The 22,352-nt window shown below is 39.8% G+C and overlaps 2 protein-coding genes across 12 annotated transcripts in view; one reads left to right on the forward strand and one right to left on the reverse strand.

Moving 5' to 3' along the window:
- C1H9orf135 (chromosome 1 C9orf135 homolog) overlaps positions 1 to 12,807 on the reverse strand; it is a 141,275-nt gene extending 128,468 nt beyond the window's left edge. The window contains exons 1-2 of one of the 2 annotated variants that reach the window (XM_038527128.1): positions 12,672 to 12,807; positions 8,429 to 8,539 (exon numbers count right to left, since the gene is read on the reverse strand). The gene's annotated coding sequence lies outside the window, so the exon portion shown is untranslated. Of the gene's footprint in view, positions 1 to 8,428; positions 8,540 to 12,661 lie in introns of both variants that reach the window. The other variant, XM_038527129.1, reaches the window with a different exon arrangement.
- The window catches only part of PTAR1 (protein prenyltransferase alpha subunit repeat containing 1), a 98,792-nt gene that overhangs the window by 33,021 nt on the left and 43,419 nt on the right, over positions 1 to 22,352 (forward strand). The window contains exon 1 of one of the 10 annotated variants that reach the window (XM_038527122.1): positions 12,948 to 13,108. The exons of the other annotated variants lie outside the window; for them this stretch is intronic. Within the exon in view, the coding sequence (XP_038383050.1) occupies positions 13,023 to 13,108 (86 nt within the window). The 5' untranslated portion in view covers positions 12,948 to 13,022. Of the gene's footprint in view, positions 1 to 12,947; positions 13,109 to 22,352 lie in introns of those variants that run through there. 10 annotated transcript variants of the gene reach the window in all.

Genomic DNA, 22,352 nt, shown 5'->3' on the forward strand with positions numbered 1-22,352 from the left:
TTGAATGAGAGCCTTGCTGGATAAAGTATTCTTGGTTGCATGTTCTTCTCATTTAGGACCCTGAATATATCCTGCCAGCCCTTTCTGGCCTGCCAGGTCTCTGTGGAGAGGTCTGCTGTTACCCTAATACTCCTCCCCATAAAAGTCAGGGATTTCTTGTCTCTTGCTGCTTTAAGGATCTTCTCCTTATCTTTGGAATTTGCAAGCTTCACAATTAAATGTCGAGGTGTTGAACGGTTTTTATTGATTTTAGGGGGGGATCTCTCTATTTCCTGGATCGGAATGCCTGTTTCCCTTCCCAGATTAGGAAAGTTTTCAGCTAGAATTTGTTCAAATACATATTCTGGCCCTCTGTCCCTTTCGGCGCCCTCGGGAACCCCAATTAAATGTAGGTTTTTCTTCCTCAGGCTGTCGTTTATTTCCCTTAATCTATCTTCATGGTCTTTTAATTGTTTGTCTCTTTTTTCCTCAGTTTCCCTCTTTGCTATCAACTTGTCTTCTATGTCACTCACTCGTTCTTCCACCTCGTTAACCCTCATTGTTAGGACTTCTAGTTTGGATTGCATCTCATTCAATTGATTTTTAATTTCTGCCTGATTAGCTCTAAATTCTGCAGTCATGAAGTCTCTTGAGTCCTTTATACTTTTTTCTAGAGCCACCAATAGCTGTATAATAGTGCTTCTGAATTGGCTTTCTGACATTGAATTGTAATCCAGATTTTGTAACTCTGTGGGAGAGAGGACTGTTTCTGATTCTTTCTTTTGAGGTGAGGTTTTCCTTCTAGTCATTTTGCTCAGTGCAGAGTGGCCAAAAGCAAATTGTATTGGGAAAAAGAGAAAAAGAGAGGAGAGAAAGAAGGAAAGAAAAGAGAAAGAGAAAAAAAAAAAGGGAAGAAAAAGAAAAAAAAACGAAAAAAAAAAAAAAAGAAGAAAAAGAGAAAGAAAAAGAAAGGAGAAAAAAAAGGGTGGGGTGGGGGAAGGAAACAAGTCAAAAAGCAAAACAAAACAAAACAAAACAAAACAAAAAAAACAACAACAACAACAAAAAGAACCACAGGGGAGTATCTTCTGATTCTGTGTTCTTTAAGTCCCTTGGCTTCTCCTGGAAGTTGTCCGTCTAGCTGATCTTCTGGGGGAGGGGCCTGTTGTGCTGATTTTCAGGTGTTAGCACTTGGGGGAGCTGCTGTGCCCCTGCCTGGTGCAGGGCTCAGTGGGGGTTGTTTACCCCGTGAGGCCGCAGGAGGAACAGCCCCAGTGGCGGGGCAGCTCTGGAAACCTGGATTCAGCTCCGGCAGGAACTCCGTCTGCAGGGCCTGGAGGCTCTGGGCGGGGCCGCTGATCTGCTCAGCTGGGGCAGGAGCGTCCTCGCTGTCCTGGGCCCTCCCGGCCTCTGCCTGTCCCGGGGGGAGGCGGGATCCTGGGCTGTGTCCCGGCGCCCTGTGCTCCGGAGCCTGCGCTGGTGGATTCGCGCTCCCGGGCCGCGCAGCCCCCTCCGCGGAGCCGCCGCCCGAGCCCCTCCGAGCTGCTCCTGGAACCGCGCAGCCCCCTCCGCACGGAGCCTCTTCCTCTGCCCGAGCCCCTCCGAGCTGCTCCCGGGGCCGCGCAGCCCCCTCTGCAGAGCCGCCCCCGAGCCCCTCCGAGCTGCTCCGGGTCCCGCCGGGTCCCGCCGTGCGCGCTGCAGCCCTTAGGGAGCTCGGCGCACTCTCCTGGGCGCGCAGTTGCTCTGTTACTGTCCCAGGGAACCCGAGGGCATCCTCGCCCTCCTGGGTCCTGCTCCACCTCCCCACGAGCCCCTTTCCGCCCAGGAAGGTCGGTGCAGCTCCTGCGTCTCCGGGACGGGTCTCTCCTGTCCTGGGGACACTCGCCCCGGCCTCAGCCCGGCTCCTCGCGGGGCCCCTCCCCCTTGGAGGCCTTTGTTCCTTTATTTCTTTTTCCCCGTCTTCCTACCTTGAGAGATGCGCGAACTCTTCTCACTGTAGCATTCCAGGTGTTCTCTCTTTAATTCTCAGGCCGAATTCATAGATTTTCAGGATAATTTGAAGGTTTTCTAGGTAGTTTGGTGGAGACAGGTGATTTGGAGACCCTACTCTTCCGCCATCTTGCTCCTCCCCCCCTGCTTTTACTTTTAACTATATGGTTTTAAGGCAAAATTTTAGTTGTAAACTCTAGGAAACCCAACAATAAAAAAACTCAAAAAACAAACACATTTAAAAAATAACAGATAGGGATCCCTGGGTGGCGCAGCGGTTTGGCGCCTGCCTTTGGCCCAGGGCGCGATCCTGGAGACCCGGGATCGAATCCCACGTCAGGCTCCCGGTGCATGGAGCCTGCTTCTCCCTCTGCCTGTGTCTCTGCCTCTCTCTCTCTCCCTCTGTGACTGTCATAAATAAATAAAAAAAAATATTAAAAAAAAAAATAATAAAATAAAAATAAAAAATAAAAAATAACAGATAATTAAAATGGTAAATTATATCTATTTAATACAAAATAAGGCAATAATGGAGGAATAGGGAACAAAAGGACATAAGATATACAGAAAAAATTTTAAAATGCAGGTATAAATCATTGCTTATCAATAATTAATGTAAACAAATTAGTATCTCTAACTAAAAGTCAGAGATTAGAAGAATGGATTTTATTTTTAAAAAGCATAATCCAATCCTATACTCTACATACAAGACACACATATTAGATTCAAAGATATAAATAACTTGAAAAGGATGGGAAATGATACACCACACAAATGGTGTGTGAAAAAGAACTGGAGTGGCTATACTAATGTCAGGAAAAAATACACTTTAAGACAAAATGTGTTACTAGAGACAAAGAAGGATATTTTATAATGATAAAAGGATTGATCTATCAAAACGATGTAAGAATTATAAACTTTTATGCACCAATCAACAAAGCTCTAAAATACATAAGGCAAAGACTGACAGAATTCAAAGAAAATGACAATATGGTTGAAAAAGACATCCCTGCTTTTTTTTTTTTAAGATTTATTTATTTGAGAGAGAGAGCACGCACATGCATGTGTGAGTTGGGGAGAAGCAGGCGGAGAGGGAGACAATCTTAAGCAGACTCTAGGCTGAGCACAGAGCCTGGTGCAGGGCTGAATCTCACAACCCTGAAATCACCGCCCAAGCTGAAGCCAAGAGACAGATGCTTAATCCAGGTGCCCCCAATATCCCACTTTAAATAATTAAAAGAACAACTAAAGGGGTGCCTGGCTGGCTCAGTTGGTGAAGCATGTGACTCATAATCTTGATGTTGTAAGTTTCAGCCCCAGGTTGGGTGTAGAGATTACTTAAAAAATAAAATCTTAAAAAAAAAAAAAAAGAATACCTAGAAAGATCAACAAAGAAACAGAACACTTGAATTAACACTATAAACCAACTAGACCCAATAGATATCTATAGAACACTCTATCTAATGGCAGCACAATACATATTTTTCTCAAGAGTACAAACAGTCTCTGGACTAGACCATTATGTTAAGCCATAAAAAGGAGCCTCAATAAAGTTGACAATTTGAAAATTAACAAAGTATGTTCTCTGGCCAAAATGTAATAAGACCTAAGTAACAGAAACTAGAAAAATCCGCAAATATATGGAAGTTAAACAATACACTCTTAAATAATCAACAGATCAAAGAAAAGGGAAATTAGAAAATACCTTGAGATGAATGAAAATGAAAATACAACATACAGAAAACTTATGAGATTCAGCTAAAACAGTGCTTAGAAGAAAAAGTATAGCAGTAAATACCCATGTGTGTGTGTGTGTGTGTGTGTGTGTGTGTGTGTATCACCGATAACCTAACCTTCCATGTTAAAGTCCAAAAAGTGGTGAAAATTAAATAAAAATAAGCAGAAAGAAGTAAATAGTAAAGCTTAGAGCAAAAAAAAAAAAAATAAATAAATAAAGCTTAGAGCAGAAATAGGTGAAATAACAGAAAAACAATACATAGATTCCCATTCATTTGTGTATTGCCTTTGGCTATTTTCAGGCTACAACAGTAGAGCTGAGTAACTGGAACAGAGACCATACAACCCCACAAAGTCTAAATATGTTCTACTTAGCATTTTAATAAAAAGTGTGGAAGACATCTGGTCTCAGCTCTAACATATAATGAGTTTGGAAGTCTTCACTCCCATCTTTACAACAAGATGAAAGGTAAACAAACTGAAAACAACATGCCTTTTCTTAGACCATCAGGGAATTAAGATCACGGGACAAACTGTCACTTAGAAATTTTAAGAGGCAGCCAAATCCAGAGAAGCACAGCTGAGATCAGCTTACCTGGAGCAACAGATGCTGGAGTCTTTAACTGTTACGAATATTTCAGTGATAAACTTGACAAATGGCTGAAGGCTGAATGTGACTGAGAAACTCCTTTGGGATCCAATCTTAGGGGAACCCAAATATTCTTATGAATTTTACCTCAAGGAACTCCACCAGGTTCCTCATGGTAATGATCCCCCCAAAATACCTGCCCATTTTAGTCACAGGGAGGGGTTAAGTAACCATTTTGAAATACACCCAAAGCATTCTCTGTAATGAAGGCCAATGGTTCAAGTAAAATGCTGTTCTAGACCCTTTTATGACCCAGAGAAGGGAAATTAGTCAACTCCAGCCCCTCTTGAAATCCTCCCTATTGAACCTAAGAAGAAAAAAGAAAAAAAGCTAAGGAGTATTTCTGAAAGTCACAGCCTAAGCGCTCAGGTTCACTAAAAGACAGGGTGTTATTCATAAAATTACAGAATAATTCCTCTCCTACAACACCTTAGTGCCACATCAGCAAAGGTGCAGTATAATAATAAGTGGATTATAACCGAAAGAGTGGGAAGACACCAATTCTATTTAAGAAGAAATTCTTAGGGAAATCTCAAACAGGGGAGAAAATATTAAAAATACACCTGAGGAAACTGAATCCTGTGGGACCTAACAGCTATAGCTACAGCTATAACATGACAGACAGCCTAGCTCTTAATCACATCAACACAAAACCTTCTACTTAAGGCCCATTTCCCTCTGTTTCAATTATCCCAAATATCATGTCCAGTTTTCAAAAAAAAATTACAAAGCATGCTAAAAAGAAAGAAAACAAACACACAAAAATCTCCCAGTATCTGAAGTGACAAATCTAACACCAGAACCAGATTCAGTAGCGGGTGATGAAGATGTTCTGCATTACACAGTGGTGATGGTTGTATGACCTTGTAACTATATTTTTTAAAAAACTACATTTTACACTTTAAAAGGGTGAACTTCATGGTATTTGATTATCTGTTAAAAATGATTTTAAAAGGGATGCCTGGGTGGCTCAGTGGTTGAGCATCTGCCTTTGGCTCAGGTCGTGATCTCGGATCCAGGGATCAAGTCCTGCATCGAGCGTGCTTCTCCCTCTATGTCTCTGTCTCTCTTTCTGTGTCTCTCTCATGAATAAATAAAATAAAATAAAATAAAATAAAATAAAATAAAAAAAAATAAAATAAAATAAAAAAGATTTTTTTAAAGACTTACATATTTTATAACTTTTTCCAAAACAAGTTTTCCTATCCCATCCACATCTACTCAATTTGTGAAAATAACATTATAGAATAAAATAAATCTATGGAAATTATGACAATTGAATTATAAATTTTAAGTTATTATTTTCATTGCATAATTCTTTGCTATCCATAACATTAACAACAAAAGAGTAAACATATTTTCTTTTTCCATTCAATAAATAAATACTTAATGTCTGCCTCATATAAAAAACTGTACTCTTGTTGGGATACAGAAATGAAGTTGAGAATCCCATAAAACAAGACTATATAGGAAAAGCTAAGACTACCCAGAGTACAATGGAGTTGAGTTTAAGAAGGTAGAAGAGCATTTCTAGCTGCCTGATCAAAGAAGGCTTCATAGCAGAGGCAGCATTTTAATTGGGCCTTTGTTTATTCATTTAACCAATTATTCATTTAACCATTTATTCATTTAACCAATCTCGAAGGGCTTATTATGTTCATGTAATATGCTAGTGCTAAGAAAACAAAATTAAAAATGAAATGGATCCTCTCATTGTATCACAAGATAAAACTCAAAATATGCATGTACAAATATGTGTGCTTATTTGCATAGGTATGGATAACTAAACCAAGTATAGAGTAATGAGAGTACTTGTGAAGAATGAGTGGATGTCAACAAAGAAGCATAAACCCTTTCAATGGCTTTTCGGAGAAACTACCACTGCTAAAATATGGCCTCAGGTTTCCTCATTATTAAGCCTCTGATTAAATTCCTACGTAACTTCCTCCACTGCTTCTTTATTGTATCTATACTCTGTATTGGCTATTCTGTCCTCTACTACTTTTCCCCATCCTTCTATCCATTCATTTAAGTACTAGTAGGGAGCCCATATATGCAAGACAAGGTACAGGGCTGCTGGACCACACGGGATGAACAGGGTTCTAGCCCTTATGAAGTTGACATTCTGTAGAAGGATAAAGATATTGTACTAATAAGACAACTGTTAATTACATTTGATATATAAAACAAGAAAAAAATATAAAAGTCTATGAATATACAATGACAGTTTGAGTCCTTCTTTCCTCTGAGGTATTTGACTTCATGTTTAGTGAGTGGTAAATATTCTACATTCCTTGATAAAAACAGATGACAGAGCATAGAAGATAAATCCTTAAAACTGACATCATAGCGAAGTTGCTCAGAGTTCAGTCATCTGGGGCAAGTCACAATATTTCTACCAGGGTGAAGGGCAAGTTGCTTGAGAAAGAGAAAGTGACACATGGGTCACTTTGGATTTAGGAGGCAACATATCCTCTATTAAAATTTTCTAGTTTGAGTAATTTAGTGAGTAACTCATAGTTTTGAATGGATCCCAGAGCTTCCAGGCATGCTGACCTCAGGCCATATGACCCAGAAGATCCAATGGTAGGGAGAAGAATTATGGCAATACCTTAGGGTTTGGGGAAAAAGGCCTATTCCTCTCGTTCTGATAAATATTATCCTTCTGAGAAATAGTTCTAGGCTTGTTACTGGGCTTCCAAGACTAAATATCTGACCCATTGGATACCAGATAACCATGTGATGCGAGCTGTCCATGGTGAGCTGCTCAGTGTAGCACAATAAAAAACACAAAAGATATAGAAAGAAAAACTGGAGCTAGGCAATCATGCTCATAGTTGACATTCAGATGACAGCAAGACTGAACCTGAAATCACTTTACAGACACTGTTAGGTCAGTAAAAGTTATTAGTTTGGCTTTCTTTCAATTCCTGAGACACTTATGCAGGCTCTTTTCTTCTTAGAGCCTTCACACACATTGTTCCCGCTGCTGGTGAGGCTCTTTCCCTGCTTTTCCTTCTCATCTTTCATGTCTCAGCTTAAATGTCACCACCCAGAACAGACTTCCCTGGCCACACTGTCTAAAGCTATGCACTTACCTCCACACCATTACATCGATCACATGTATCACGGTACTTTGCTGTTCCTTTTTGTGCCACATGTTACAATTTGCTGTTATATATTTGCGTGTTTATTTGAATGTTGTATATCTCTTCTATCAGACTGATTCCCACAAGAAGGCAAGAATAATGTCTGCTTTTCCACCACTGTATATCCAACAGTTGGCACAATACAAAGCAACACTCACTAAAATTTGTGTAATAAATAAGAACAACTGCTTGGACTCTCATCCTCTCAGGAATGGTATTTGGCCTTCTCCTTCTATAAACCCAGTATTCCATCTTTTGCACGGTCCTTTGTGCACATCACTGGGGATTTGGGAGACCTACCAGAGAAATTAAAATGCCTAAAGTCAGAAGAAATTGGGGAGTTACTCCTTGGCATTCCTTCTTAAAACTTGGACTACAGGACTCTACTTCTCTATAAATGTTATACTGCAAGTTAGAGCATCAAGTTAGAGCATAATTCAATATTTAATAAAGTTCAGTATCTCCTATGGGCGATTTTGACCTAATGCTAATTTTGATCAGTCTCAGCACTGGCTTAAAACATGGAAATAGGAAGAAAAGGAGAAATAAGGTATGTTTTTGTGATAAAATATCTGAGCTGAAAAATTCACGTAAGTGAGATGAAAGAAGGAGAGGTACAGCTTTGCCTTACTTTTAGGCAATTACTGAAGAAGTCTCAGACTGAACTATTTCTGTAATCAAAATGAAAGTTTTACTAACTTTCTAAATGTTTAGTTATGATTTTTTAACCTAACTCTGTAGTTTTTATTATTATAATATTTATACTAAAAAATAAAATATAAAGCAGAAAAGAGCCCTAAGAATGTACTCATAATTGGGAACTTCTTTCATTTCACCATCCAATAAAAGGCATATTACTAAGAAAAGTCCCACAATTTGACATCTTCAATACATAAGAAACATTCATTGTAGCATGGAAACGTACCTATCTCCCTAGCTGTTTCCACATGCAGGTCTTGGACTGGCTCTTTTTCTTGTTTCTCTCAGACATTTTCTTCTCTTCTTTCCTGAAGATTACATCATCAGTCTGCTGGGCCTTTGTGGTATGAAGAAGAGGGCAAAGCAAAAGGTTGACATTTTCAAACTATCAAATGTCAAGAAAAATAAAACATCACTTACTCAGCAACAAAAGCCTACATACATAATAATGCAACTAGTATCCTCACAGATTCTGATATCAGCTTAATTAATTGGACATTTAAGGTCATCTTCATCATTAGTGTCTAGATAACATTTACAAACTTTGTCAGGTTAAAAAAACTTCATGTGTTAACTAGCAGGTTAATAACGATCGCAGTATAATAATTTCCCTTGAAAATGTTAAACAACAGAGTTTCACATTGAAAGTTAGTATTCAAAAAAAAAAAAGAAAGTTAGTATTCAGAGTTGTTTTGGTTTACTATTGTGTTTAATACCGATTTACTCATAATGAGGCTTTCTTTATTCACAGAAATAAGTAATAATTTATGAAGTGCTTCACAGTTTAAGGATGATATATGCATTTTCCCATCTTTTTCTCAACAATTAGAATAATGAAGGGATAGCAATATCAACTAAGTATAATAGATGGCATTCATATTTATGGTTTTGTGACTTAAAAAAAAAGTACCTAATTGTCTATGAAATTTTGTCTGGGGAAAATAAACCCATACACCATGGCAAAGGGTATACCAAAACCCTCCTAAGTTTAATGCACATGTTATTTAAAATTTATTAATTTCTATTCCTTTTCTTGGTCTTTAAAAAAACTTCAAAAATGATTACTACTCTTGTTGACTTTTCATAAGAATTCATAAAAAGACACTGATACTACAGCTTTTCAACTAGCATTATTATTTCTCTTCTATTTGTTAGTAAGTTCTTGGATTTTAAATGTTAGGATAGTGATAATGTTGAAATTTGGCATATTATATATAGTTATAATGGTAATATCATAAAGCATTTAAAATTGAACATTTACTTTTTCTTAGTGGTGGAAATAATTTTATTGTTTTTGTAAATAGTAGCACATGGTAAGAATATGTTTAGTACTACTTACACTCTATGTTGTGTAACATTACCATGGGGAAAGGACTTCAAATAAACAGAGTAAATAAACAACATTACCATGGGGAAAGGACTTAAAATAAACAACATTACCATGGGGAAAGGACTTCAAATAAACAGAGTAAATAAACAACATTACCATGGGGAAAGGACTTCAAATAAACAGAGTAAACAAACAACAGAGTGATAGAAGTAGAATAATAGAGTGAAGATGGAAACAGAAGTTTCTTCATGGCTCTTCACAAAAGTAATTACTGGGCTTGTCATTAAAGTCACCTTGCTGTCCTCTTTCCTACCAGGGCCCTCAATATACACATTAGGTTTTTCATTGTAGAAAGTTTGGAACATACTGAACATAAAGTATGTATACAGGTCTTAATTATCTCCAGTAGTTCTATGGTACAGAACTGTTAACATTTAAGTTTATAATCCCCCCCCCCCCGGTCTATTATACTATGTATATGCATGTGATTACATTGATATAATTTGTTTTGTTTTTTTAAGATTGTATTTATTTATTCATGAGACAGAGAGAGAGGCAGAAACATAGGCAGAGGGAGAAGCAGGCTCCCTGCGGGGAGCCTGATGCAGGACTCAATCCTAGGACCCCGGAATATGCCCCGAGCCAAAGGCAGATGCTCAACCACTGAGCCACCCAGGTGCCCCTATAATTTGTTTTTTATATATATCTATAATTAGGGTTGTCTTGTATGCTGTTTCGGTATTTCTTTTTGTCATCAAATATCTACTTTATCTACTTTTTCCTCGTCATCAAATATTGTAAAATATGAAAAGCCTGGTGGAGGTGGAGGTTGTCAAAATATACTTACAGATACATGAATGATAATCAGAGGTCACTTAAAGTCACTTAAAAATCAATACGTCTCTAAGAAAATATGCATGAGATAGATAACGAATAAGTATGTTTTTATTAACACTTTAAAAAAATTCTTAAATTACAAAAATTGTACTTTGTTGTGTCACTCAGAAAGTAAAAATCCTCCATGAATGTATCTCCCACTAAGAGTTTGGTATATATTCTTCTAGCTTCAATGTGCTTTTAAATGACTAGTATTTCAACTTACAAAGTTACTGTAATTTACTTAATTCTCAATGTTGGGCATTTAAGCTATTGACAGTGTTTAATAGTAAATATATTTTGCAGATCCCTAAATATATATCTTTTAGTCCTTCAACAAATCATGCTAAATTTATCATATCCTTCTCTTACATATATACAGATCATAATTAAGTCTCATGAATTTCAATTCTGAACTTCTTTGAATCTACCTCCTTATATGCAAAATTTGAGGTTAGATCACAATTCTAAAATGCTGCAGTTCTAAAAAAAATTGAGTTCTAACATAGCTCCTTAATAATTGATAAACTCTTAGAAAAAAAACGAGACATATAATTCATGCCTTCCAAATGAGTACAAAGAGGATATATGTACATGTAGGTGGTATATGCATGTGGGGAGGGCATAAAGAGAACCATAGAGAGTAATTATCTTTCTGGAACATCAGTCGGCTTCAGGATATAAGGATAAAGTATAGGTTTCTTCACTGTAAAATCTGAGAGTGAAACTTTATTTTATTTTGAGAGTGAAATTTTAAAATCTCACTGATTTCTAAGATAAAAATAGTCTTTGAAAAAAATTTTATATTTTTGAGTGTGATGCCCCCAAAAGTCAGGATTTATATTCCACTTTTATTAGGAAAGGATGTAAACCTAGAAGTGAAGAGGGAGAAGACTTACCAGTTGTAGCACAAACCATTTGAGAATCGGTATCACGTTCTTAAGAGTTATTGGGATATTTGACCTAATCCTTGGCCTGGGAATCTAAACACCCATTCAGTCGCTTCAGCCTCATTCTAGAACTTGTCAATAGGTTAAGGTTTGTTTGATTTTACTAATTCAAACTTGTCCCATCTTGCTTTCATACAATTTCATGAAACTTCTATTTCATTTCTTTTAAAACAAAAAGGCCAGTGTCCATACAGCAATGTCTAACCTTTACAAACATACCCCCAGGGAGTACTGTCCACTACATATACCCATAAATATCATTCCTATTTCTTATTCAATGCTTTATGAATCTTGCAATCAATGTATGGTTTTTACTTACACAATCATCATCCCTACTTCAGATGTACTGCATTATTTCACATTAAAAAGACTATGAGCTTGCTCTAAAAAAGTTTCTAGAGATGCCTGGGTGGGTCAGCGGTTGAACATCTGCTTTGGCTCAGGTCGTCATCCTGAGGTCCCGCGAGGAGTCCTGCATCCAGCTCCTTACAAGTGAGCCCGCTTCTCCCTCTGCCTGTGTCTCTGCCTCTCCCCGTCTCTCATGAATAAATAAAATCTTTAAAAAATATAAAGTAAGTCTTTTTTATAAAAAAGATTCAGATCTCAAGGATTAAGTAAAAAGAACTGAATCATAGGCACCTAGATTTTCCTATCACAGAAGAGGGAAGAAGGGAGATCTAATATACAAAAATTATGGCATTTCAAAACCCAAATGAACTACGAAGCTAGCTTTCCTCACAAAAATTATTCGTAGCAAGCTTAACGGCCACTTAAAGAGCAAACTTCAAGGTCTTTGTTTTCTCACTTTGAATAGGCTAAAACTGACATGCAACACGCAAAGCGCGCCAAATGATGGACAAAACGAAGTCCACTCAAAGTAGAAAAATCTAATATTTCTGTACGTTCTGCTCTTTGTATCCAGGTGGCAAGTAACTTAAATTTTCCGTTTGCTTCCTTTATTGCATGAATTAAATTTTTTGATTTTTTTTTTTTTTTTTGAAAATGGCTCGAAGGGGCCGGCGCTGACGCCCGGGTGCAGAGAGGTCACCAGCACGGTCTCACACCGCGAGGAGGCTCCGCTGGCGCCGGGGACTCCCCGCTCGGGAGGGCCTGCCCCCAGTTGCACCTGCAGCGTTAGCTCGCGGGACTGGCCGGTTCCCCCAACCGGAGAGCGACGGGGAGGCCGGGCCGGGGGAGGGGGAGGGGCAGGGGCAGGGGGAGGGGTGGGCTTCAGACTTGAGCACCCCTCCCTCGTCGGCCCCGCGTGAACCAGGAATTGGAATAAAATGTGCAACACAGCGACCTCAACTAACTTTGCCAGGGAACCTGCCGCATCTTCCCGGACGCTTCTCAGAACCTCAGCTACCAGCGAAAGCCGGGGACCCGCCGGCGGAGGGGAGCCGCAGCCTCGCAGGCACAGCGGGAGCCACGCCCCGGCCGCCGGCGGCGTGACCCGGAAGTGCTCGGCGGCGGCGGCGGCGGCGGCGGCTGCGGCGGCGGGGGCGGGGGCGGGGGCCGGGGCCGGGCGGGGCCGGGGCGGGGCCGGGGCGGGGGCGGGGGCGCGGCCAAACCGGCGCACACGCGCGCGCGCTCCCCGCACAAGTCCCGCCGGCCGCCCGGCGCTCTCCCGGAGGCGCGCCCGAGCCGCCGCGGCCGCCGCCAACATGGCCGAGACGAGCGAGGAGGTGGCGGTGCTGGTGCAGCGGGTGGTGAAGGACATCACCAACGCCTTCAGGAGGAATCCGCACATGTGAGTCGCGGCCCCGCGGGGGGCGGCGGGGGCGGGGCCGGGCCTCGAGCGGGCGGGCTGGGGGCACGTCCCGGCTCGCGCGCCCCCCGCGGGAGGGGGCCGGGGCGGGCCGGGGCCCCGCTGCGCTCGGCCGCCGCGGGGCCCGCTTTCCGCTCCCGGAAAGTGACCTCGGAAAATCCGCGGCGGGCGACTTTTGTCCGCTAGGACTCCACGCGACTCGGAGGACTTGACGCGTGGGTCGGTCCGCAGCCTCCGTGCGTTGAAGGTGCCCGCGCGCGGGGTGGCTGTGGGTCTGCCGCGGCTTCGTGGCCACGACTCTTGAGGTTCATCCCGGGCCGGCGATGGGCACGCGGCGCGGGGAGGGCGGCGGTCGCCCACGCTCGTCCGTCTCCGGTGGGGCCGGCCTCCTAGCCAGCGGCAGTTCGCGGCGGCTTTTTGTTTTTTTTTGTTTTTTGGACTTTCGCCTCGCTTGTCCCAAGACCGTGGAGGGACTCGCGTGAAACATTCCGCTTGGAAGGTGAACAGAGAGCATCCTCGAGAGTGTAGCTTCTGGGGGCGCCTGGGTGGCCCAGCGGTTGAGCATCTGCCCCGGGGTCAGGTCGTGACCCCGGGGTCGCCATCGGGCTCCCCGCGAGGAGCCTGCTTCTCCCTCTGCCTGTGTCTCTGCCTCTCTGTGTGTGTGTCTCATGAATAAATAAGTGGAATCTTTAAAAAGAGCGAGAGAAAGTAGCTTCTGGGGGCGCCTGGGTGGCTCAGTGGGTTAAGCGTCTGTTTGGCTCAGGTCAATACATCCCAGGGTCCTGGGAGGCCTGGAATGGGTCTGTTGTATAGCCCAGGAAGCCTTGACACTTTGTATCGTTTTAGCATTATCCGATTCATGGTTACAGGGAACATTTTAACTCTTGTCCTATCCAGACACTGCTGCCCTCTCTTAAGTAGGACACCACAGCACTGACACGCGTATCCCTCCCTCCTTCCTTTTCACGGTCCTTGGAGTACTCCCGGAAGATACCAGAGGAGACCGTATTCTTTCTGACACTTATGCTTTAATGTAAGGAGTGAAAAGAAAAACTATTAAAAGCTCTGTCTACGGTATACAAAAGAAGATGGAGAAGCAGAAGCAACAGTGTTTAATTGTTGCTCCCCCCTCCCGGCAAGAAAGAAACATGGAATCCAAATTTACATTACCGTATTTCCACTTTTTCTAATTGTTCGTGAAGAGTTGTTTTTTTTTTTTAAATATTTTTTAAACTGGAACACATGAATTATTCTCTTTATGCATTTTAAACCGTTTTAAACCCTTCAGCTTCTCGCCCTAAAGGAGGTACCAAACCTACATCTAAATGAAGTGTTCTTTTCCTTCAAAGTGATGCTTAAAAAATTAAGCCCTCAGATGTCTCACTCCCTTGTGGCACACAATTGGAGACCTGTAATAGTGCTTCATTAAAAACAGAAAGCTGCTGGCCTCAAAACACACCTGCCACCTCTGACAGTGTCCACTTCCTTTCCCCTTGTGACTGCTGCCTTTTTAAAAAATGAATGTTTGGAATGATTTCCTGGCAGTAACCATAGTGGGTACTGGGTCTTTTAAAGAATGCTTTGATGCCTTGTATATCAGTCTTTCAGTCTTTTTTTTTTTTTTTGAGAATGAAAACTTTAGCGTAAATAAGAGACAACCTCAAAAAAAAAAAAAGTTGGATAAGTGAAGGGCCTATTTTTCTCATCATTGATGTTGTTTTTCTTGAAGAAATTATAGCAGAGATTACAAAGAAGCCTAATAAGTACAGTAATCATAGTTTCTCTTCTTTGAGATAGATTGAAAAAGCCCAACAGCAGTGCCTGGGTGGCTCAGTCCATTAAGCCTCTGACTCTTGGTTTCAGCTCAGGTCATGATCTCTCCATCTCTCCAGCTCCTGAGATTGAGCCCTGCCCCTGCAACAGGCTCCCTGCTTAGTGCTCTGCCTCCCCTCACTTTGGAACCCTCTACCCCTTTTCCCCCACTTGTCTCTTTGTCTAAAACAAATGTTTTGTTTGTTTGTTTTTAAATCAGTGTTTTCTATTTGAAGAAACTGAGCTTGATTGGTTGAGTGCACTTTGGAACACATCTCCGTTTTCTGGATCATATTTATTGAAACTCATAAAAGACTTTAATGCCCCCCAATCATATTTTTCATGGTGAAAGCTCCCTAATATGCTATCGATGCAAAATTTAAGATTGTTAATAAACATTTGGGCCGTTTAAGATTTAAAAGATTGAAATAGGGGCACGTGGGGTGGTTCAATGGTTGAGCATCTGCCTTTGGCTCAGGTTGTGATCCTGGAGTCCTGGGATCAAGTCTTGTGTCCAGCTCCCTCCAGGGAGCCTGCTTCTCCCTCTGCCTATGTCTCTGCCTCTCTCTTTGTCTCTCATGAGTAAATAAGTAAAATCATTAAAAAAATAAATAAAAGTTTGAAATAGGTTGAACATTTGAAATGATTTAAAATGATTCATAATATAGGCCTGAAGAATTTAAATAGCTTAACTCACTGTTAAATAGTAATTTTCAGCCATATTGCACTATATATGTCCTACAATAACAATATCTTCAGTAATATCACCACACAGCATCTTTAAAAATGTGTTCTGGTTTGGATTTTTTAAGATTGCCTATACTTCTTCCCTTAATCTAACCCTCTTCTAAAATAAATAGGCAATATTTCTATTAAAAGAAAAAATGCATTGTTTATCTCAAAAATTAGTTACCTAATAACACTTTTCAGCACTATACAAAGAAGTTTTTCATTCTTTACTTTTTGTTTTCCTTTATTCTTCAAACACAAGATAGACAACTAATTTTATTAGACAATATTCACTCCATTGAACATATTGACTTTGTTTCTATAAAAATGCTTCGCCAGGAGTTGTCGAACACACATTGGTTAAGATGTGGATTTTGTTACTGGTAGATATGCATAGGTGACCCTCTGTCAACCTCTTTTTCCTCTTGCTCTATTGAGGTTGATGAAAACAGGTAAATCTCCTCACACAATATCTGGCCCTTAGCTGCCACTAAGTAAATATTAGATTTAACCTAAATTTCTGTATTCCTCAGAAAACCATACCAGCCAACTGAGTAACTGAATGAGAAATACTTCATAAATTGAAAAATACCATACAAATGTTGTTTGTATGGTTGACTCTTGGAAAATACCATTGGAACAACAGCTGAAGGCTTGACCCAGGGACCAGCAATAGCTTAATGTATAGACCCTTGCTAACGTGGAAGACAGCTGTTTATGGTGTTATTAGGGTCATGTCAAAGGTCTCTTACCCACCAAGGGTTTTTTTTTTTTTTTTTAATACTGTTTAAAATGTTTATTGAACCCTCACTGTTTATGAGATGATGTAGGTACTGATCCTCACAGTATAGGATACGAAGAAGTATGAAATACAGTTCTTATACTCACAGCACAGAAATATCTGTGATGGTGGAATTATCCTATGTCTATGCTGCCTCAAATGGTAGTTACTAGCTATATTTAGCTATTAAGTGCTTGAAATATGGCTAATGTGAATGAACAACTGAATTTTAAAAAATTTTAATGTGAATTGACTTATACATAGTGGCCATATATGCCTGTTAACCACTGTATTGCACAGAGTAGCTCTAGATGGAGAAGTGAGACCCACCTGCATGAGCAGTAAATTAACCTTGCAAAGCAGGTGGTGATAAAGGCTGGACTAGCAGCGTGGTGAGCAAGTGCTGTGTGAGTGTGTTAGGCATGGGAGGAAGGCTTTGTATGGCTAGGCCAGGGCCCTTAGGGGAGGTGGGTTTTTAGCTGAACATTGAAGGCTGGGTAGGATTTATAGTCTCAGAGGGAGAGCCATAGACCTCTACATGAAACTATAAATTAACCCAGAGTAGCAAAATGTGATTGAAATGGTAGTCAAATTATGGAAGTCCTAGACTATGTGGCTTAATTTCTTTGCACCTGTATTTGACAGAATTCTAGTCTCTGGGTATGCAGGCTAGAAGTGGGGTAAAGATTGGTAAACATACCACACCTGGTCCCTGGCTCATTGGAACAAATCTACACACAGAATATAAAAAGAACCTGAAAGAATAAGGATACTTTGAAGGAATAATAACAGAGGGGCCTAATATATCAGAGAAGCTCAAAACAAGTCTTTTGAGGAAATTGCAATTAAATTGGGACATGAGGGATGGATAAGAGTTGGCTCAGGGAAAATAGACTTCCTAGGGAGTGCATAGGCCCCACTGGAAATTTTGGAGTAAAGGAGTAGTAAGGAAAGGCACATCTTTAAGTGGGAGTGAAGAATAAGAAACCCCAAGGCTTAATTGTCTCCTTACACTTGATTTTTTAATCTATTTAAATAAGAGTATAGTTGTAAAAGTTTGGATTTAGAATCTGACAGTCCTGGATTTGAATCTTGGCTTGTCAGTTAGGGACTGGTAGTTAAGACTCTTTCTTCATCTATAAAATAGGTTAAAATTCCTACTTTGTAAGATTGTGTGAAATAAATGAATAAATGAAACACAGAGCACTGCACATAACACTCAATAGGCAGTAGCAATTTTTGTGGCTGTTTTTAAAATAAGCCAGTTATATAATTTCAGCGATACACCATTAGTATTCTTCAGAATTGAGAAAGCCTGTGGTTTCTGAAATACCTTAATTTAATCACCATCAAAGTTTTAATTATCAATATGAAAGAATCAGTTCCTTTAGATATTTTGCTAACTTTCTTTTTAGTCATTCTGGAAAGAATTCCATTTTAATGGGAAAACAAACTTATTTTAATAGATTTTTATTTATGTATTGAGAGAGAGAAAGAACATGAGTGGGGAAGGGCAGAGAGAGAGGGAGAGAATCTCAAGCAGACTCCAAGCTGAGCATAGAACCCGACTTGAGTCATGACATGAGCTGAAATCAAGAGTGGGATGCTTAATCACCTGAGCCACCCTGGTACTCCCAAAATAACTATTAGATTAAGAAGATTTGTACCTGAATCCTTAGACTGTGTTTTCTATGCAGTCATCCACATTACAGGTTCAGTTTAGTATTTGGGGGCCATTCTTCCCTCCTAAAAGGGAAACTGGGTGATATTACTTTTGAAAATAATATGTGAGCCTACTGTAATTGATGATGTTTCTGAAAAGTGCTGACAAGGGAAGCTGTCTAAACATGAAGAACAAAGTCAGGATCAGTGTTACATGAACTTTGAACTTCATTTGGAAGTCAGTGGATCCCCACTGTGAAGCACTCAGAAAGCTGTACCATGCTGTGTATGATCTTTTTACGTTAATGTGTTGGTTCATTCCATTTTGCTGTGTTTTTGGAGCAGCCTTCAAAAGTAACCTAAAAAAGCAAGCCTCATAGTATCTCCTTGAGAATATTAGAACTTCTTCATCATCCCAGACCTTCGGGTCTTTAAAAATCCTATGACGTTGTTACTGCAGGTAGTTATTTGAGTGTCCTTGTTAAATATCAGGAATCTAAATTGCCAGAAACCTAAAAATATAAAAGACTGTGATTTGGTGGTAGCAAAAGAGTCAGAAATTTCTCTTGTAACATTATTTCACAAGGAAATGGGAGATGTATTTGGTATTTATAGAACACTCCTTGCAGCCATTAAAAATATAAAAATTAATTATGTAGGAAGATGTTTAATGTGAATTGTTAGTTTTTAAAAAGGGTGGTAAGATTGCAACAATGTATATGGAACTAGAGTGTATTATGCTAAACGAAATAAATCAGTCAGGAAAAGACAAATGTCCTGTGATTTCACTCATGTGGAATTTAAGAAACAAAACAAATGAACATAGGGAAGGAGAGGAGAAATAAAATAAGATAAAAACAGAGGGAGGCAAATCGTAAGAGATTCTTAAATTTAGAGAACAAACTGTGGGTTCCTGGAGTGGTGGTAGGAGGGGGGATGGGGTAACTGGATGATGGGCATTAAGGAAGGCACCTGATGTAATGAGCACTGGGTGTTTTATGTAAATGATGAATCACTAAATTTTACTCTTAAAACCAATACTGTACTCTGTTGTGCCCAAGATTGCGAATCCGAGAAACCACCAAGGAGCCGACACCGATGCAAACACACGAGGGTTTTATTTACAAGCTTGAGCTTGGGTCCAAGTATACCCGACACAGCGGAGCAGGGACTTGGACTCCGAGACTAAGAGGCGTAGCAGCTTTATAGGGGCCAGTGGCCAATGGGATTGTAACATAGGCAGAAAGTTGCAGTCATGTCGGTCCACAGGCAGGTGGCCGATTGAATTACATTTTACCCTATAGTATCCATTTGAGCTGGCCTATTATTTTGCTCAGAATCTACGCAGCGCAGCGCAGTTTTGGCGGGCACAAGGCGGGGTTACATTGTTATGAGCCGATTTCTGATTAGGTTGTGCCCAGCGGCTTGACTAGGGTGGGGCAGAGCCTTAAGCAATAAGGTCATGTGGGGGTCATACAGGAGGTGGCGGGGTGCAGCACAAAATGGAGTTAGTCCTGCTCTGCTTGTCCAGGGGTAGGGGATTTTTGTTAAATTTCCTGGGTCCCACATACTCTAGTAAACTAACTTGAGTTTAAATATAAATAAATGAGAGGGGGGAAAGGATTGTAGTGGAGTATGTCTACTATAATTCCACTTTTGTAAAACATTTAGAAAGAAAGGATGCATATCCAAACAGTGGTGTAGAAGGACAAAAAGACTTTGTTTTTTCTCTTGAGTCTTCTAATGTTTCTTGCCTATGAAATTAGAATTTCAATAGCCAGAAATGTAGAAGGAATTAATTTAAATAAATCCTGCTTGCTTTCACTCATGTTTTTATCTTTAGTGTCATGGGTTTTGGGCTGACTATTAAGAGATCCAGATTTTTAACTTAACATTAGCAATGTAACCTTGGATAATCATCATAACCCCAGTGGACCTTAGTTTCCTTGTCTGATAAAATGCGATACTGGGGGAATGAGGTTCCTTCCAATTTTAAAATGATTCTGGAATCCTATTCTAAGTTGTCTGAAAAAAAGTGGACTATGACCTGAGGGACTCAGCTTAGGAGAAATCTGAAGTCAAATACTCTGTTACTTGGAAGCTTACTGACCTACCTATCTTTATAAAGTATAGGCTATATTTTTAGGAAGCAGCAAAGTGTTGTATTTTAGGGTCGAATCACTTGACAAAAGCTTAACTTTTTTGCTTCACCCTCCCATCTGTTAATCAAATAACTTTTCTGGTTGGCCTCAGGCTCTTAACTGAGTTTTAAATAATACACTTCATCTTTGCCTGTCACTTCATAGCTTTCCACATTCTTACCTTGTACTATTTGCTCTTCCTAACAGGCATTATTCCTGTATTTCAGATAAGGATACCAATGACAGGTGACTTTGCTACATTCCCATTTGTCAGTGGTGAGGAGGCTAGCTAGGACCCTGGATCTTGGAAGATGGAGCACTTTAGTCTATATCCTGCTACCTCTCTTTTCATGCTTTGTTTTCCCTAGTACTTTACATTCCCTGATTATGGCCACTGTCATTCTCCCTCCATGAGAATAACTGTCAGGTTTCTCAGTCAGAATTAAAAAGCTGGAGGAGACCTAGCAGTCCATTTTCCTTATTTAGCGATGTAATACAATTCCACCATTTTACAAATGATGAAATTAAGGTCTGTAGACACCAAGTGAAATAAATATATATATCATTATTATGATATATATATATCATATATATATTATATATGTCATATAATAATGACAAAATAAATGACAAAATATGTATATGTAAATATATAATATGTAAAATAAGTATATGTATAAAATACATACATATGTATATACATATACAAAATATGTATATGTAAATATACAATATGTAAAATAATGACAGCTAGGGCTTGGACCCACTGCATTAGAAGGAAATCAGAGATAATGTTCCTTTAGAGATTCAAGAAGTGATACTCCTTGAAAGTGATTTATTTGAATATTATAATTGAAAGCTTGATAATCAGCCTTTCAGGAGCAGTTATTGAGCATCTGCTCTTTCAAGGCATTCTTGTTTTTTAAAATTAGTTCTCAGAAGAATGGTACCCAACTAAAGAAGTGTGTTTTTTATTTGTGCAGATGGCTCTGTCCTTTCATTTAGGTACTGAATTATTAACAGGACATTTTATTTTTGTCGTAAATAATGAACAAGGCAGATTTTTACATTGTGATTTTAAGTTACTGCTTCCCACCCCCACCCGCACCCCCGCCCATGGACTGTACCCAAAGGTAGGATCTTTGATTCTTGTTTATTCTTGTTACTCTAGCATTCATACTGTTGACTTAGGCAGTTCTTTGAGGTGTTGTAAGTGGTTATTAGATCTCAGACAACAGGTTCTCAAAATAATTATGCCGAGTTGTTGTTGTTTTTCCTGTAATTCTAGTTTAACTTTTAAATGTTCTATTTCATATAGTAAAACCTGAATACCAGAAAATACCAGAGATTCAAGACCCGTGTTAGAGATAGCTCTGTATGTGGCTGGTTGTCCTGATGGTGAATTAGGTAGACTTCACATTAACCAAATACAATTGCAAAAACATTTTGAAATACTGGATGTTGAGCTCAAGTGGGTCTCAACATTGATTCATGCTTCCTACAAAACTTTATTTATATGACTGGAATGGCAAAGTATTAACATCTTATTATAGATATTGATACAATTTTCATCAAAACTGTCAGCACTTTGAAGCTTGGCACCACCTTGTTTTATTCATTTTTGCATTTTCAGAACCTCACACATTTCCCGGTACATTGTGTTATTCAGAAAATGCTTAGATAGCCCTGATGTGGTATATCAAAACACCTCTGAATCATTTGAGCCAGTTGTCAGGACAAAAAGTCTTGGGTCTCAAAATCTACTTCAAGTGAAATCAGCTTGAAAGAATGGTTAGTGACCTAACCCCTAGAGTACCCCTGTTTATTGATATATCTGTGTGTCATTAATGATCAGTAGAAAGTAGGTTACCTCTGAGCTGTCTAGTGTAGAGTTTCCAGGAGAGATTCTATTTTAATTTCAGAGCCTCCCACCAATTTGTAATGGTGGCCTAACAAAAAAAGAGGGCTTTTCTTATAACCTATAATTGTACCTGTTTCCCCTTCTTTTTTTTTTTTTTTTTTTCCCCCTTCTTATATCTACCAAAGTACTGTGTTCTTGGTTGGGGAATCCCAGGGATGTAATGGATAGTGTCCTACATAA

The sequence above is a fragment of the Canis lupus genome, chromosome 1, assembly GCF_011100685.1.
Source record: "Canis lupus familiaris isolate Mischka breed German Shepherd chromosome 1, alternate assembly UU_Cfam_GSD_1.0, whole genome shotgun sequence".
Taxonomy (NCBI): domain Eukaryota; kingdom Metazoa; phylum Chordata; class Mammalia; order Carnivora; family Canidae; genus Canis; species Canis lupus.